General features: G+C 36.5%; 1 protein-coding gene across 6 annotated transcripts in view; it reads left to right on the top strand.

Moving 5' to 3' along the window:
* LOC135215601 (alkylglycerol monooxygenase-like) overlaps positions 1-17,500 on the top strand; it is a 792,850-nt gene that overhangs the window by 769,789 nt on the left and 5,561 nt on the right. For all 6 annotated transcript variants that reach the window (XM_064250496.1, XM_064250495.1, XM_064250493.1 and 3 more), the window contains 4 exons: positions 8,611-8,735; positions 8,925-9,073; positions 10,437-10,706; positions 16,950-17,101. In XM_064250496.1, the coding sequence (XP_064106566.1) occupies positions 8,614-8,735; positions 8,925-9,073; positions 10,437-10,706; positions 16,950-17,101 (693 nt within the window). In that variant the 5' untranslated portion in view covers positions 8,611-8,613. The remainder of the gene's footprint in view (positions 1-8,610; positions 8,736-8,924; positions 9,074-10,436; positions 10,707-16,949; positions 17,102-17,500) is intronic.

Below are 17,500 nucleotides of genomic sequence, written 5' to 3'. Positions count from 1 at the left end.
TCTTTAGGGTAAAACTATTTTAATCCTTCTCAACTAGAAAGTTTTTTGCCACTTTTCACAAAGATCACAAAGCTGTCCTACTGATCGAATATGGGGTCTCCAAGACACTGTGAGGAGTTAGTAGACAGAAAAAAACTATTCCCAAATCGGAGGAAAAAGCCTCATCCCTGACAAAAAAATAAAGGCAAAATGATACAATACAATATCACACTTCTAACGAAAGCAGACGTGAGTTACTTAAGTAACTATACCGTATGATCCTGTTACCAGAATAACAACAGAAATATTACGAACACATATTAACGTTTATCATCAACAATAGCTGACGTTTGTCATCAACAATAGCAGCAGCAGCAGCAACCACCACTCGACATTTTACAATCCAGCCAGGCTAGTCAAACGGGTATACTACTGCATAGTTTACTCTAGTCAAGGTCGCAATGCAGTGTCTACCACACGCACACAATGGGTTTCAAAAGTACTGTAAAATCTAAATAATTCGAAGATATTCTACAAATTTTCCCAAATACAATTCTGTCGACAGTGGAGATCTGTTTCTGTTACAACCACGTACTAATGGAGATATATTTATTTGTTATTATCAGGCACCAGTTAAATTTCTGATACTGTCACGCAACTGTGGAATTTAATCATTTCTGCAACTGCCAATCAAAGTATACATATGTCCGTTAATGTCTAGTACCACTGGTTTCTATCTATTTCTGTTACTGTCACGCGCGTGTGGGGATTATTAATTCGAGATACTGCTGTGAAGATATGATACTTCAGCTACGATCGTGCACTAGAAAAGATTAATTTTAAATCTAAAACGACGATGAGGGGTCAGCGAGATTTTCGGGAAGTCTACTGCCTGCAATCTCAGGCGACGACACAAGCATCCCAATTTCGTTAACAAGCCAAGTATTGAAAAATTCTGTAAAAGACGGAAGGAATCAGAGTTGGTCTTGAATTCACCCCCAAGAAAGGGATCGATCGGTTTTTTGAAAGGTTGAATATGGTAGGAATCTAGAAGAGCATCATGGGCAGGGGAAAGAATCCCAGGGTTTGGAAGGGAAGGAAAAAATAATAACCTACGAACATGACATTACGAAATTAGCCGATTCTCTCGGAGTAAAACTTGGATTCGGTGACCCACTGGGATGAGTAACTCACACTGTACCTCTGATACTCATACTACGACAGGTCTGAGAACAGGAAGAAGTGAAGCCTGAAAACAATTCCGAATAGCAAATGTTAACGAACATGTTTTAAAAGGTTCTAACGAGTGGATTTTATTGAATACTTTTACTTCCTGCTGTTACTGGCAAGCTGAAAGAGCTTTAAACTTTTGTCGTGAAACGAGTTAAATCTTAAAGGATTTCCTTCAATATGAGAGGTGGTGCAGTTCCCGCAATGCAAGTGAATACAAAAAAATCCAATGCTCCTGCACACATAATAAAGATAGTTATAAATCTCATTATATAATAATAATAATAATAATAATAATAATAATAATAATAATAATAATAATAATAATAATAATAATAATAATAATAATAACAGAAAAGACTCTATTAATATATTATTAGCGATTTCGATTTTCTCCGATTTCCTTCAAATGCTCTGTTAGACGAACCTTCACAAATATTCAAGGTCAAGCTGCACCTCAACTAAAAACTTCTTTTATCCAAAGCTGCTAATAGTTAATTATTTAATAATTAATAATAATAATAATAGAATTATTTACATGATCTGACTCACCCTTTAAAAATAAGTGATGACGAATATTTTCACGAGCAAAGCTGCAAAACAAAAACACAAAATTTTTGACCAAGTTCTGTTTCTTGGAAATATTTGAGAACATCGAGTGCAATCATTAAATTACTAAAAAGAAAAATTTAGCATCAACGATAAAGAAATCAATGGTTCTATGTCAATACATTCAGGTTCTCAAAAACCAGAATGTGTAACCAAGGTGTGACAGGTAGACCCGCATGTGATTTTGTGACGTCATATTCTACCCCAAGCGAAAGCCGTTGCTAAGGCAACGTGCAGAGTTCAAATGGCAATATCCCTCTCATATATTGAGATTTACATACTAGAGATATTACTAATATAATAAATGGTATTATTTTACTATTTTCGTAAGCATTTTTCTTAAACTGACAAGATTTCCGGTATGAAGTGACCGTTCATTTGCGTCTTAGTGATATCGTTGTTGTGAAAGTGGACTTCGAAATGGTTTATTGTAGTGTTTTTGGGTTCAGTACGAGTGATCGGGGTACTTACGAGCTCTTTTCGTTCTGTTAAGGAAAATCTGGGCTCACACATGCCGGAGATCAGAGATGAGAGTTGGCGTAGACATCAAGCATTTTAGCTCTGTTCAGTACGATGGAAATTTGAGCTTAAAAATCAACTGAGACCAAAAAATTATTAGGGGTTTAAAAGAAAGATGCAGTACCGGATCAATCCTCCAATGCAAGTAACGTCAGCTAAGCAGAAAGGTAATTTAACAGCTGGCTATGACCTGTTAGGTTTAGGTTGCCTTTAATTAGCTTTAATTAATTTTATTATTTATTAATTTGTTGGCATTTTCATTTGGAATGGTCATTAGAAGTTGTTAGATTTAAGGTATCATTGTCTGTGAGGCAAAGATTTTTCATTGTGCCTATTTGTAGTCCAAACTTATTTGATAAGTGTCAGTTGTTATATTAAGGTCTTATTTCATTCACAAAGTAATAGAATGCATTAAAGAGGCCTTTACCACTTTCTCATCGCTGATAGCAGATAGTACAGTCGATGTCACTCAAAAAAAACCTTACTGGTGCAACATTTCGCCTAACTGATTTCTTCAATATCGACATCCACACGAACTACAATATTTCATTTGCCCAAAATCCCGTTCACCACTTAAATCTATGGAAGGATATTTTTCAAATCCCATTTCAAAATGTAGCGAAGGCAATTATCCCTATGTTTGCAAGAGTAAACTGTCGCTCCAATGAGTTTGTGTGATGTCACAGTTTATGGTGGGTTACATAAAAATACGCGGACCAGAGCATTGCATTACCTGTCGAATTTCTTTATCGTGGTATAACCAATCAAAAACCTTGAAAGTGACAGGAAAAGGAAGCAACTATTGGGAACAACGAATACCAAATGAAGTACTGCGAAAACGTACATGATCGAATGAAAAAAAAAAAAAAAAAAAAAACTATAACTTCGGCAAAAAAAAGTAACTGGAAAAAAAAAGACCATGAAGGGCGACAAGTGATGGCAAAAAACATGAATGTGAAAAAAGGACTAAAAAAAAACATGAATGTAAAAAAATTAACTGTGATAAAAAATAACAGGAATGTAAAAAAAAAAAAATGCTACAAAGCAAGCAGAGAGCATATGAAAAAACATGCTCGTCCCAAGAAACTTATGATAATATGTATATGCAAGGTCAAACAAAGAAATCCTCTGACTACTTATTTTGCGTTTCTAACGTTTCAGTAACTCTGATCGTGAATTATTTTTGACACCACAAATTTCGGTAAGCGTATCTGATGTACACTTTTTAAGATATTAACTTTCAACATATTTTATCTTTGACAGGACATTCATAAATGGTATTAACGTTTGAACAACAACTAAATTTATTTTTATATTAATTTATGGGTAGGAACTGCACGTTTTCCTTAACAAAAATTAACTCAATATTTCCAAGAACTACGTATATCTTTTCAAAAACTATCTATCTTTCCAAAAATTAACTACATATATCATTCCGAATATCAACTATATCTTTCCAACAATTAACTATCTTTCCAAAAACTAACAATATCTTTCCAAATTTAACTATATCTTTCCAAATATTAACTACATCTTTCTAAAAACTAACTATATCTTTTCAAAAATTAACTATATCTTTCCAAAAACTAACTATATCTTTCCAAACATTAACCATATCTTTCCAAAAACTAAGTATATCTTTCCAAACCCTAGCTATATCTTTCCAAATACTAACTCTATCTTTCCAAAAACTATCTTTCCCAAATATTAAGTATATCTTTCCAAAACCTAACTGTATCTTTCCAAAAATTGACTATATCTTTCCAATAACTAACTATATCTTTCAAAAACCAACTATATCTATCCAAAAACTAACTATAGCTTTCCAAAAACTATATCTTTCCAAAAGTTAACTATATAATTCCAAAAATTTACTATCTTTCCAAAAATTTACTATCTTTCCAAAAACTAACTATATCATTCAAAAATTTAACTGTATCTGTCCAAAAACTAACTATATGTTTCAGAAAATTGACTATATGTTTACAAGTCTAATATGACGACGGGACAGAGTCGGACATCATTAGACAGTTTTTAAGATGCACTTCAACGCAACTTTCTGTGAAGTGCAGGGAGCTTGACTTCTAGTAAAAGGTCGAATTTCTTCTTATTCACCGCCATTAGTTACCATCGCAGGTGCATTAAAAATACTTTTGCTTTTTTGCTGTTGATGCTGTAACTCTACACTGGGCAAGAAGAAGCCCAATATGTTCAACTCCATCATCATACGTATTTGGGCTTGAGACCACCTAGATGATGCTCATTTTTCGTAGCCTAGTTCTTAGTGTTAAAGTTATCCTTTATTTTGATCAATGTTATCCTTTATTTTGATCAATGATCAATAATCCACATTTCTGCCTCGCCCGCAATCTTCCAATGTCATCCATATTTTAACATCCGATTTCTACCGCACTTCCAACAGTAAATATTTGCACATACAAATGGAATCTCACACAGCTTCGAAATGTGTCTTCAAAAGATTTTATAGGCATCGATGACAGTATTGAAAATGAGGAAGCTTGTGATAACGAAAATATTAAGAACATGGAAAATAACGCTCGTCCAATTCCAATTCGAACAATGTGCAGAGTGAATTTGACGAATGATCTATGAACCTCCCCGAAAACTGCTGAGCAAAACTGGCAACTAAGGCAACATGAAAGAAGGTTTTGCTTCAAGAGTGCACCTAAAGTGCATTCAGTCAAAAAGACCACGTTCAACATAATTGCTATAAAAACCCAGTCCCCGATCATTGCTATCGCGAATAAGCCTAATGACTTTAAGTCCCCTTCTCACAATCTCCCCCGCGTCTCTCTCTCTCTCTCTCTCTCTCTCTCTCTCTCTCTCTCTCGATCGAAAGAAACTTTGTCTGTAAGTGTTGCACAGTCATGGGACCCTCCAGACGCGATGGATCCCAACCATTCTGGGAAGGGTCCATCTCCCAAATAAGAGGGCAGAAATTCATCAACCAATATGGTGACCGGTCACAGGACTATGCTATGTCATACAATATCTAAATTTAGCCAACAGATCCTGACACCGAACACCAATGAGACGATAGTGCAGACCGAGCACGATCAACACTGAACAATGCTTGACAAGGCGAATGGCCAACACCACACCACAGGCGATATTCTCTGCAAACCTTTGGGGAGGAACAAAGTATGAGGACAGTTTAGGTTGGTTCTCCTCTGTCGACAACGTTTGGTCAGAGAAAACGTACGAGCAAGCTAAAAGGGAACATTCTCAACCTCTCCCCCGGAACTGGGTTCACGCGACTTAAACGGGTTCTTTGCAAACTAAAGAAAGACGTCTTGGCCTTCCTCCTATGCTTCTACTTTTCTGGGGGACATGGAAGATGAGTAGGTCCAGGAAGAAGACAAGAAGTAGGAGCCATGTGTTCTATGAAGTTAGTTTCCGAAAATTCTCTAGGCGTGTCCCTGGTAGGCCAATATGCCTTTAACACCAACCAAAGATTGTGACGGAATACCCGGCCTAACAGCGTGGTATAGCAAAGAATACCGGTTAAATCTCTTGCATCCCAACCGTTACCCCCAAAAGGCCTCGGGAGCCTGGGGAAAACCAACAGGAAAAGACCCTACAGACTAACTGGAGCAGAAATGTCTCCACACTGAACACCCAAAGATGCTGGTGACTATTTTTTTTACTGCCGTGCCTGGTCCCATGCTTAGCCCACTGTTGCAACAGCGACCAACAAGAACACATTCAACATGGAACGCCTGAAAACAAGCAAAGGTCAACATTCACATTCCCTCAACAGCATAATCGATTCAGTTTCAAAACAGCTGTGATGTCCAGATTCTGTAACAACAAAAGAAAGAAAAAGTGTGCGTGCGTGTGTTTTTGGCGGGACCCTCATCCGTCACCAATAAACAAACACCTCGTAATAAGCTTTCAACGACCAAAACCAGTTCTGGCCGGGAAATACCACTAAACAGACTATGGGTTTGCATTCTCACGAGAAGAAATGAGCATAATCTGGTAAGAAAAATCCTCACTTTTTAAGTCACTAATAATCAATTTTACACTTTACATCAGCGGGTTTTAACAACAAGAGCTTTATTTGACGGTGGAGAAATATTTTGCTCAAGGGGATTCACGATCGCACATCCACCCTCGTCAAGTGGTTTAGGACAGAGTTGTCTCAAGGGCGTTATCTCTCTCTCTCTCTCTCTCTCTCTCTCTCTCTCTCTCTCTCTCTCTCTCATACATACGTCTGAATAAAGACGTAATCCTGATTTTCAGTCACAAACAATATTGCGAAGAGAGCGAGCAAAATTAATATCAAATTATCCCGCTGAAACCAGTTTTAGGGCAAAACAACATTCCGATGATCCTCTTCCATCACATCACGAAAGCACACACGAAGACGACCATGATGACGATCATGAATAAAGACGATCATGAATAAAGACGATTATGAATAAAGACGATCATGAATAAAGACGATCATGAATAAAGACGATCGTGAATAAAGACGATCATGAATATATAGGATCATGAATAAATACGATTATGAATAAAGACGATCATGAATACGGAGAAACATCAAAGAAACGAGTCCCGTGGAATTATATCTCCCACGATCACGACTACAGTAAAAAGGGTGAGGGCAATAGCCTTTAATTGCAAGCACATAATTATTTGGTCGCAGGCTGGCGTTCTTCACTGGCAAAACATTCAGTCGTGACATTGGAGCTCCGACCTTTTGGAATATCCAGGTTTCAGGACAGAGGGAGTCTCTTAATAACAAAACGAAATCAGAGAAGACGGAACTATTAAGCAAACAAAACAAACGACTACAAGATAATGACAACGAGCATAGACGTTCAGAAGAGAAAAATGCAAAGGAAAAAAAAATGACACTGTCTTCAAAAGGAAAACGAAAGGGGAAAGGAAACGAATGGATCAATCTGATCTGATCAAGCAACCAGTCTTACCAATCAGGTTCCGTCTTGATTTAGCAATCAAGCGTTTTATTTATAAGATATACATATACATACATACATACACACACACACACACTATATATATATATATATATATATGTATATATATATCTATATATATATATATATTATATTATATATGTATATATATATATATATATATATTATATATATATATATATATATATATATGGTGATGTATATGAAAAACTAGCACACCTTCCAATCACGTTTTGCATTCTATTTGCAGTTTCCCAAAATAACAACGAAATGTACATCCATTCAAGAAGTCACTAATACCAATTTTCCGAAATTATTATTACATATCTGTATACCCGATATACATGCTCCAACATCTCGATACAATGATTTAACTTCAGAGAAGCAATGGGAAAATCCTACTTTGCATGAAGTTGTCCAAGAGGCAAATTTAATTCAATCCGCAGAACTGGTTCTTTTACGCAAAGTGACAAAAATGAAGTATTTGGGGGAATAAAAAAAATCGTTTTTAAACGTTCCTTAGCAAAAAATCAGTCCCGATCGATTAGAATCACAAAAAAACTGTCTTCTGGTTTTCAGTTTCATTTTTTCTTCGCTCTGTCAGTGATACTGTTTCACCTTTTTGTTGTGCCAGTATTAGAACATCCCTCGTGTTTCATAAAACTTATATTTCAATATAACAATTTTATAACCTATTCTCTTTTTAACGGTTCAAGCATTGCGTTTTGGTGTACATACGTATATGAACATTTGTATTTATCATGCTCAAGTTACCTCATGTTTTCAACTGCGTCGCTCTCCCAAGAAGGAAGCGACGAAAGGAAATCGTTCATAGCAGATAAGTTGTAGCGAAGACATCCTCTTCTATGAACAAAATTTCATAAAAATTTTGAAAAGCTTCTCCCATGTTTTAAGTTTTCCTTCCGAAATATACATAAAAAGTCAATGTTCAATAAATGAACTATACATGACATTCAAATGGTTTTTGAGCTTGACTTTATATGAAGTAAATAATTTCATTAAAAGTATGACGTGTTTAAAATTTCTGCTTACCATATATTCTAAAAAGACTGCTTCTACGTCAAACATTTTGTTTCAATATACCAAAATTTCTGATATCCCTCGTTGAGCTTCACTCCAATCAAATAACACAAATTGAGTTTTTGTTTTACTTTGGACGTTTCCTTTTTGTTTTTGTTTTTTTTTCTTCTTCTTTTGATGTTCCTAAAACTGTTTTCCCCAAATGTTCTCCGACAAATAAGAATCCGGAAAGGCTAACTGAATCCGTTTGTAATCTTTCCAGGCGATGCCACTTTTCATGACTTTTCTCTTTATGGAGATGGCAATCCTTCGCCTCAGAGGCCACCGTCTTCTCATGGCGGATTACATCTGCTCCAGCGGCATTGGTGTCATTCATCTGGCAACAAAGTAAGCGAAGTTCTTGTCATTCTTTCCTATAAATAAGTTAAAATTGACGTTCATCTCGTATTTTTATGATCAACTTTTTTTTCTAAGTGATTATGGAGTCTGTCAATAATATACTGATTTTATATGTAAAAAAAATAAAAACTGGAATATACAGGCAATTTATAAATATATATCCTGCTTCATTTCCAGCTTCTTCCTCTACGGAGCGATCTTAAGAGTCTATGACTGGTTGTATCAGTTCCGATTCACGGAACTCCCCGGTGACAGTGTCTATACCTGGATTGCATCTTTACTACTTGTGGACTTCGCATTCTACTGGACTCACAGAGCCCATCACGGTAGGTTTTCTTTGTCAGATGGGCAAAATGTCTGTGTATTTATTAGTACCGAGGTGACAAAAAAAATGAACTTAATGGAGAGAAGAACTGGACTTGAGATATCTGCTCGTTGCTAGACTGAAGCAAGTGTGAAAACGGAAGGTCGTTCAATTGTGGATCGGCGACACGATCGTGTAGAGCCATGTATACTTTTAAACCAAGGTTTGAGGAACTAGACACATGCAAACATCACCACTCCTAGAGAATCGGCGTACCGATGGTTGACTTGAATTGAATATTGAATTTAGGCCAAAGGCCAAGCACTGGGACCTATGCGGTCATTCAGCGCTAGAACGGAAATTGACAGTAAAAGGTTTGAAAGATATAACAGGAGGAAAACCTAGCAGTTACACTATGAGTCACATGTAAGGAGAGAGGCTGGAAAGTAAGACGGAAGAAAGAGAATAAGAAAGGAGGTAACCTAAAAAGAACGAAAGGGAATGCAGCTAGGGGCCGAAGGCACGCTGCAAAGAACCGTAAGAAATGCCTACAGTGCACCGCACGAGGCACACTGACAGCACTACCCCTCTACGGAGCGGTGGTTGAAAACAAGACCTTTTATACGCAACCTGAGTCATGATTTACACGCTCCTACAATTTGGAAGCAAAATTTAAATTATACATATTTTTGAAGTGATCTTTCTGCCATTTGATACCCAATTCCTAACAACTGCAGTGTTCAACTGTTATTCCTTATTTTTTATGCATGACTGCTAGCCTTCAACGCTGTTAGCTGGCTTTCCTATCCCCCGGATAATAAGAATTTTAACGTGCATGATAAGATTTAGATATTATGAATCCATACATTTTTAAGAAATCAATATTGCAATGCACTTAAAGTAAACTGTATTGTCAATTTCAATCGGGGTGCAACTTATATACAAAAACAAGTTTAAAGCTGAGCTTTTTCTTTCCACTTGCATTCTTGGGCTGCGTAGTCCTCCATTCGGTCGACAACTCACTAGATTTTTATCTTTTACTGTCGCTTAATTGTTGATGTTTACTGGGAAACCAGACCGGTTTCGTGTGTGTCTGTTCCTATTTATACGTAACTGGATAGGGAGGGGATGTGCCTTGGCTGGCTTTCAATATCTACGTTACTACAGTACAAAACTATCGGCAGATTTGTTGGGAACATTAACGAAGAGAGAATTTTCACTGTACAAGAATTGGTATCTTGAAAATTCCCATTCTTTTTTTTTTCTTCAGTCTTTTAATCATTCAAATAGGATATGGCTTTTAATATCATATCATTCAATTTCCCTCTAGACTAAGAATATCGGATGTTGGAATGCGCTCCCCGACTTATCTCTTTTCATTTCAGAGTTAAACGTCCTGTGGATGTTTCACCAAGTGCACCACTCTGCCGAGGATTACAATTTTGCCGTGCCTCTTCGGCTTCCGTTTATGCTTAAAGTGACTTACTTCTTTCTGTATCTGCCTCTGGCCTTCCTGGGTATTCCACTCTCCTCAACGGTGGTGCACAGCTCGCTAAACCTGCTGTTCGACTTTTGGCTTCATACGAAACTTGTTCCATACCTGGGACCCATCGAGTGGATCTTCATGACTCCTTCCAGTCATCGAGTTCATCACGGTCAGTAACTTGTTCGTTCAACAATTTTTTTTTAAGGCGGTCCTTAGTAGGAAAAAAAAGTGCCATGACGCCACCTAACCGGTTTTCTTCTCTTACTTGCACCGTCGTGCAACTTCATAAGCGCTCCTCAAGGTTTTTGCAGGCGCGCAACGTATACAAAAGCAAGTACTGAAACTTAACACAAACTTAGATGTCTACCACAAAACACAAGATCTACAGTCCGAATCACGATGAGTGTGTTTTTCTTTATATGAAAGTAATGTCTTCCTTTATGCTTGTTCTAATATGAAATACTGTTTACTGCTCCCTGGCTACACTAATTTACAGCAAAAATTTTCGTTTATTTTCAAGTAATTCGTAACTAAGCTACTCGTATAGCTACTCTTTGTGTCAAAGTTTTTCAGATCAGGATAGTCTACAGACTGTCGACATTTATGGGCTGGGCTTGTTTCTTCTACTTTGAGGAATGATTAAAGATAAACACTTTATTATACAGTAATATACTTGCGGACCAAAGACCTATGTAAAGTCAGCATGGTAACTATTCGTTTCGGCTCAGACTAAAAATATCGAAAGCCACAGTGAAAAAATTATCATGCAAAGTTTTAAATTGAGTATTCCATTAACAAAGAAAATAGCCTCTTCTGAAGGAATTAAAAAACGAATACATCACAGTACTTAATTTACTAGGTTTCCTGTTCGATTTCGATGGCTAGGCTAACAATATCAGAACCATTTTATCATCAAATGGAAGAATATCTGGCGAGCATGAATGAGCTTGGGAAGAACCAGAATTACTCTTAACAAACTCTAAGTGATTCTCTTAAAAACACATGAGTTCCAGGTAAAATAAATGAACTTTCGTTACAATACATTGTTTACCTTAAAACTACAAATAATTCCTTAAAACCACTAATAAATCAAAACTTCAATTCAACCTGCGGTAGGTACTTACCTATACTGTACCAGTTATGAATGTGGCCACTGCGACTCTGAATCGTCCCGTTAAATCGGAAAAAAGGCTGGGAAGAGAGAGAGAGAAGGTTATTAGTTGTGAGTCATGATTTTGTTACTAAGATCCGGCAAAAAAAAAAGAAAAAAAAAAAGCATCGGTCCTTGCTGAGACTGGAGAGATGTACCAATATAACTGGTTTGGACTTCCCTCTTCATGGCAATTAGGGAAGTTACACGTATATAGCAATTTTTTTGTTGTTGTTAAACAGTTCACGCTAAATCATTTCATCAGATGTATACGTAGTTGGAACATTCCAGAAGTTTGGCGTGTCACTTGCCATTTGTAAAATTTAGAATATTAATTGGAATATTTGAAGTTAACACCTTTGCAAATTGATACTTTGCATATTGACCCCGTTCCATCGCGAAGCAAACAAACAATTACATCCTGTCACACTTCATTCATTCGGTTATGACGGCTAAATGACTCGACAGATTTATTGCCTCTTAAATCCTGTGGGTCTGGATGATTTTCCGTCCGCCACTAAGCTTCACCAAATGTTGCAACCAGTATACAATTCCCCGTATGAAGAGGAGACGATAATCACCCATAAATGATTAGGAATTGAATATATAAGCTTAAGGACAGAGGCCAAGCGCTGGGACCTATGAGATCATTCAGCACTGAAAGGAAAATTGAGAAAAACGGAGGTTGCAGAGGTGTACGATGAGGAAAATCTCGCAGTTGCACTATGAAACAATTATTAGAAGAGGGCGGAGAGTAAAATAAAAGAAAATGAATGCGAATGGGGGAAAAATTGTAGTGTGCCTATTTTATAACCTAAGCCAACCGAAATTGAATGCAACCAAAATATTTTCATCCGTTTCTCTGATGGTTAGCAAATTTTTCTTTACGGTTATTTTATTATTTTTTTTTTATCTTTCCCCTTTTTCTGGTGTTACCAAATATCTGGAATGTGTGAAAAAGGAAACATGATTTAATGATTTCCTCACCACCCTTCGCAGTTTTGTCATCATCCATGATTAGTAATAGTTCCGTATCCCAAAAGAATAAGCCACGAATTCCCGCGTCAAACTTCCAAAGAAGAAGTTGTCTCTTAGTATAATGAAAGGGAGAAAAAGGGCAGTGGTTCGTCAATTCCCAGTCCTATTGAACACAACAATGTAAGAGGAAATAAACAAAATAACTTTACACCAGATTTGATTAGTTAGAATCCTGTTGGTTGTCATTTCCCCGCATAAAGTTGCTGATAGCTTCGAGATATGGCAAGGATCAGTTAAGTATATCAGGTTAACAGCCATCAAAACAAGACTTTCATCAGAGTACCTTGTTAAGGGGGTACTACTCCACGATTCACCCATAGGTAACAATACTTTTATGAATATAAATATCGAAAAGTATTTTGTTATCACCTTCGTTCTCACATCAACAGATAATCTATCGACTGCTACAAAAAAAAAAAGTGAGCATTGTTCATAAATATGCCTTACTGTTTCTGCTAAGTTGATGGTATTAGTGGCACAAGCATCAGATTTTCTGCCAACTCTAAGAACATCGAGACAAAATTGCCAAGCATGGCAGTTTCAGTTTTAACAACAACACAAGCTATAATTTAGAACAACCTTAGATATTCTATTCCATAACGTATTTTCACATTTAACTACGTTCTCACAACAGGTTAAATAATCTCAAAATGTGTTTGCAACTCGTTTTGGAGTGCATCATTCACCTACAGTTGGGGTTTCACAATATCACAACGCCCACTGCCAAATTTTTTCAGTACCCCATCTACAAAAGTTGAAACGGTCTTCCGGCCAGTATAACTACTTTAAATCACTTTACCTTTTTTTAACATTCTGCTATTTATTTGCGTAGTATATGAGTTTGTTCATTTACCTTTAGTTACCTGTCATTATTTTTAACCCTCTTACATGCTACTACTTATTACCGTAGTATATGAGTTTATTAATTATTTTTAACCTTCTGTGTCACTTTTTCACATAAGAGAATTCTATTTTGAGGCTTACACTGTGCTAATTGTCTGACTGGTTCCACATGAGCTTCCACATTTTGAATTATGATTATAACTGAATTGTGTCACAGTGTTCGGCTCATCATGAATCAGGTACTACCTATCTGTCTACTTGTGCAGGTAATATTATTCCTGAACTCCTCCCCCGGCAGTTATTTTTTCATTTTGCATACAAGCAGTTTTTTACTGGTCGATAAAATTTTGGGTTGTTCTTTAGGAATGAGTTAGTATATATAAAAACATCACACAAACACATACATCATATATATATATATATATATATATATATATATATATATATATATATATATATATATTATATTATATATATATATATATATATAAATTTCATATATAAAAATGAAAGTTTGTGTTTGTAACTTGTGCGCTATAGAAATCCGAACAGCTTGCCCGATCTAGAGAAAATCTGGCACAAGGTCATAGTTTGACCCACCTTAGATAACAGGGTAGGTTTCACACCTGCACCCCACTTCCCCTTCCCCCAACCTCCTTCCCTCTGTAACTTATGTGGTAACCGTAAATAAACTCTACAGGTTCATCATATACCTAATTTCATGCACTCGATGCCACAGAAATATATTATTGATAATGCTATTCTTTCCTGTTATTAATAATTCAGTATCAAGGTTTGTGTTTACGTTTCGTGGTTATGTGTTTAGGTTTGGCAGTGGGTGTTTAGGCCCAGCAAGGGGTGTGTGTAGGAGAGTGTAATTAGGTTTAGTGGGGGTGTTTCAGTTAAGTAATATCTGGATAAAATGGGCAGTCACTACTGTAATACCTGGAGAAAAGGGACAGTCAGCACAGAACTTGGATAAAATGGAACAGTCAGCAGAGTTATACTTGGGTAAAAGGGACAAAGTACAGTAATACCACCTGGATTAAAGGACAGTCAGCACAGTAATACCTGGATAAAGTAATACAGAAAGTAATACATGGGTAGATCACCACAGTAATACCTGGATAAATGGGACAGTCACCACAGAAAGTAATGCATGGGTAAATCACCATAGTAATACCTGGATAAATGGGACCATCACTACAGTAATACCTGGATAAATGGGAACGTCAACAGAGTAATATACCTGGACCTGGATAAATGGGACAGTCAGCACAGTAATACCTGGATAACTTGGAGAGTCACTACAGTAATACCTCGATAAATGGGACAACAGTCACTACAGTAATACCTGGATAAATGGGACAGTCACCACAGAAAGTAATGCATGGGTTAATCACCGCAGTAATACCTGGATAAAAGGGACAGTCACCACAGAAAGTAATGCATGGTTTAATCACCACAGTAATACCTGGATATAAGGGACAGTCACCACAGTAATACCTGGATAAATGGGACAGTCAGTACAGTCATACTTCGATAAAAGGGACAGTCACCACATTAATACATGGAAAAATGTGATAGTCACCACAGTAATATCTGGATAAATGGAACCATCAGCAGTCATACTTGGATAAAAGGGATAGTTAGTACAGTAATTTCTGGATTAAATCGACAGTCGTTACAGTAATTCCTGGAAAGAATAAGACAGTCAGGTCAAGGAAGTGCAGGAAAATTTTTCTGAGTTCTTCTGAGTTTTCTCAGGCAGTGGTGGGTTGGTCAGCTAGTGTTATATATATGTATACATACATATATATATGTGTAAATATATATATATATATTATATATATATATATATATATATAAAAATATATATAAAATAAATAAATAAATATATATATATATATATATATATATATATATATATATATTGTGACAATGAAATTTTAACTTGTGCTGCCTCATAACCTATAATGATAGTATAAAAACCAGAGAAGGAATTAAATCACCAAGCCTTGGGCTTTTAAATAAGCATGAATCTGGTGCAATAACGATTAAGATGTGAGATTGTTGAACTGTTTAGGGAGTAAGCTGGAAGTTTTGGCACTTTAACTGGAGTGAAATTGTCACATTTGCAGGAATAGGAACGACACATAGTAATTGCACCTGTGGTAGCTAAAAGGTTTCGACCTGGGGTATGGAGTATTAGACAATCTTTTATGTAAAGGATTGATTGTACAGATGTGACAGAGTGACTGGTATAAAACTTATAGCAGTGAATAGTACTATGTTGTGTTGGGTAGGAGGGGTGTCCAACCGGATAAAGCTCTCCTGGCTAAGAAAGGGCCCTGTGCCCTAGAGTACATTGGGTGTGGGGTGCAAGGGAGCAAAATCGTAACGGCAAGGATAAGACTAAGACCCGGAGCGCTAATTTACGTTAGGTGTGGGGATCTGGGAAAGCAATGTCACCCCTCAAACCCTACCCGTTCTCACAACCCAGCTGGGTAAGTGCCTGATGATCCTTTATGTTTGTAAAACTATTCAGATGCTGACAAAATGAACCTCAGATGTGTTCAAAGCGCAATTTTGAAATACTCTATTCCAGAATACGATTAATGTATGGTTTAAAGCCAAATTTTACTTGCTAAAACACAGGAAACTCTCAGTTTCAACTTCGAAATCGGATTAGGTATGGTTTAAAGTAAAAATTAACTAAATTACCACAGGCTGTATTGCCACAAACAGGAGCACTTTGTCATGATACGTATTGGTCAAATCTTTGAAATAAGAAAATTATCGACATTACCTCTCTTTGAACTTCATTGCTTTATGCTTTGAAATATACACCATATCTAAAGCAATTTGTATAGTAATCGCTGCAGCGTCAAAAGTCAGACAAATATGGAGCACTGACTGTAGAGAGAATTAAACAAGGAACGACCGGCATTGGCTCGACGGGTTCCAAACTTCTAATTATTGGAATTTGGAATCTGTAGAGTAAGTCTTCTAAAGGGAATAGGATCTCTCTCTCTCTCTCTCTCTCTCTCTCTCTCTCTCTCTCTCTCTCTCTCTCTCATTATTAATGTAACTGTCATGTATTCTAAATATGTCTTTCCTTTATGCCAATAACCTTTTGTTCTCGGTCAAATATTGAAACTATTTTTATTAGTAGAAAATTATTAATAACAGAATTAGCTCTAGATTTCGGAAAAGACTTATTTAACAAACGCGCACAGAAGTTAACAATCACAGAGAGGGTAAAAATGACGAACTTATGAATTACTATCTAATTTGGAAAGTTGTAAATTCTTGGAATGTTGTTTAATTATTATTTCCCCAGTGGCAGTTAGATAATTAACTTATCATACATACCTCCAGGTGCTAACGAATGGTGTGTTGATAAGAACTATGGCAGCGTTTTCATCATTTGGGATAGGATGTTCGGCACATATGAACCAGAGCGCTCAGACGAGGAAATTGTTTACGGCCTCACAACGCAAACAAGGTCTCAGAACGCCCTTTGGCATCAGGTGAGAAGCAACTCTGAGATGGAGGATGGTCATGCAGCAGCTTCTTGATATAGTTCTGCAAATTGCGCATATCAAAGATGAAGTAGACTTTAGCGCTTTCCAAACAGAGCCATATTATTATTATTATTATTATTATTATTATTATTATTATTATTATTATTATTATTATTATTATTATTGGATTCCCTAGATAGTGAGTGACAATCCCGTTGAGGGATTCCGTAGCAACATCAGCAAAAGACTGTAAAGATCATAAAGATAATGACCCCAAGAAATATTAGTCCTAGAAAACGACCCGGAAAACCCTTGGGTTTTATATCTTGGAAAGATTATTATTATTATTATGTGCTCTATCACAGTCCTCCAATTCGACTGGGTGGTATTTATAGTGTGGGGGTT

Source organism: Macrobrachium nipponense, chromosome 5 (genome assembly GCF_015104395.2).
Source record: "Macrobrachium nipponense isolate FS-2020 chromosome 5, ASM1510439v2, whole genome shotgun sequence".
Taxonomy (NCBI): domain Eukaryota; kingdom Metazoa; phylum Arthropoda; class Malacostraca; order Decapoda; family Palaemonidae; genus Macrobrachium; species Macrobrachium nipponense.
This window is presented reverse-complemented; position numbering and strand designations above follow the sequence as displayed.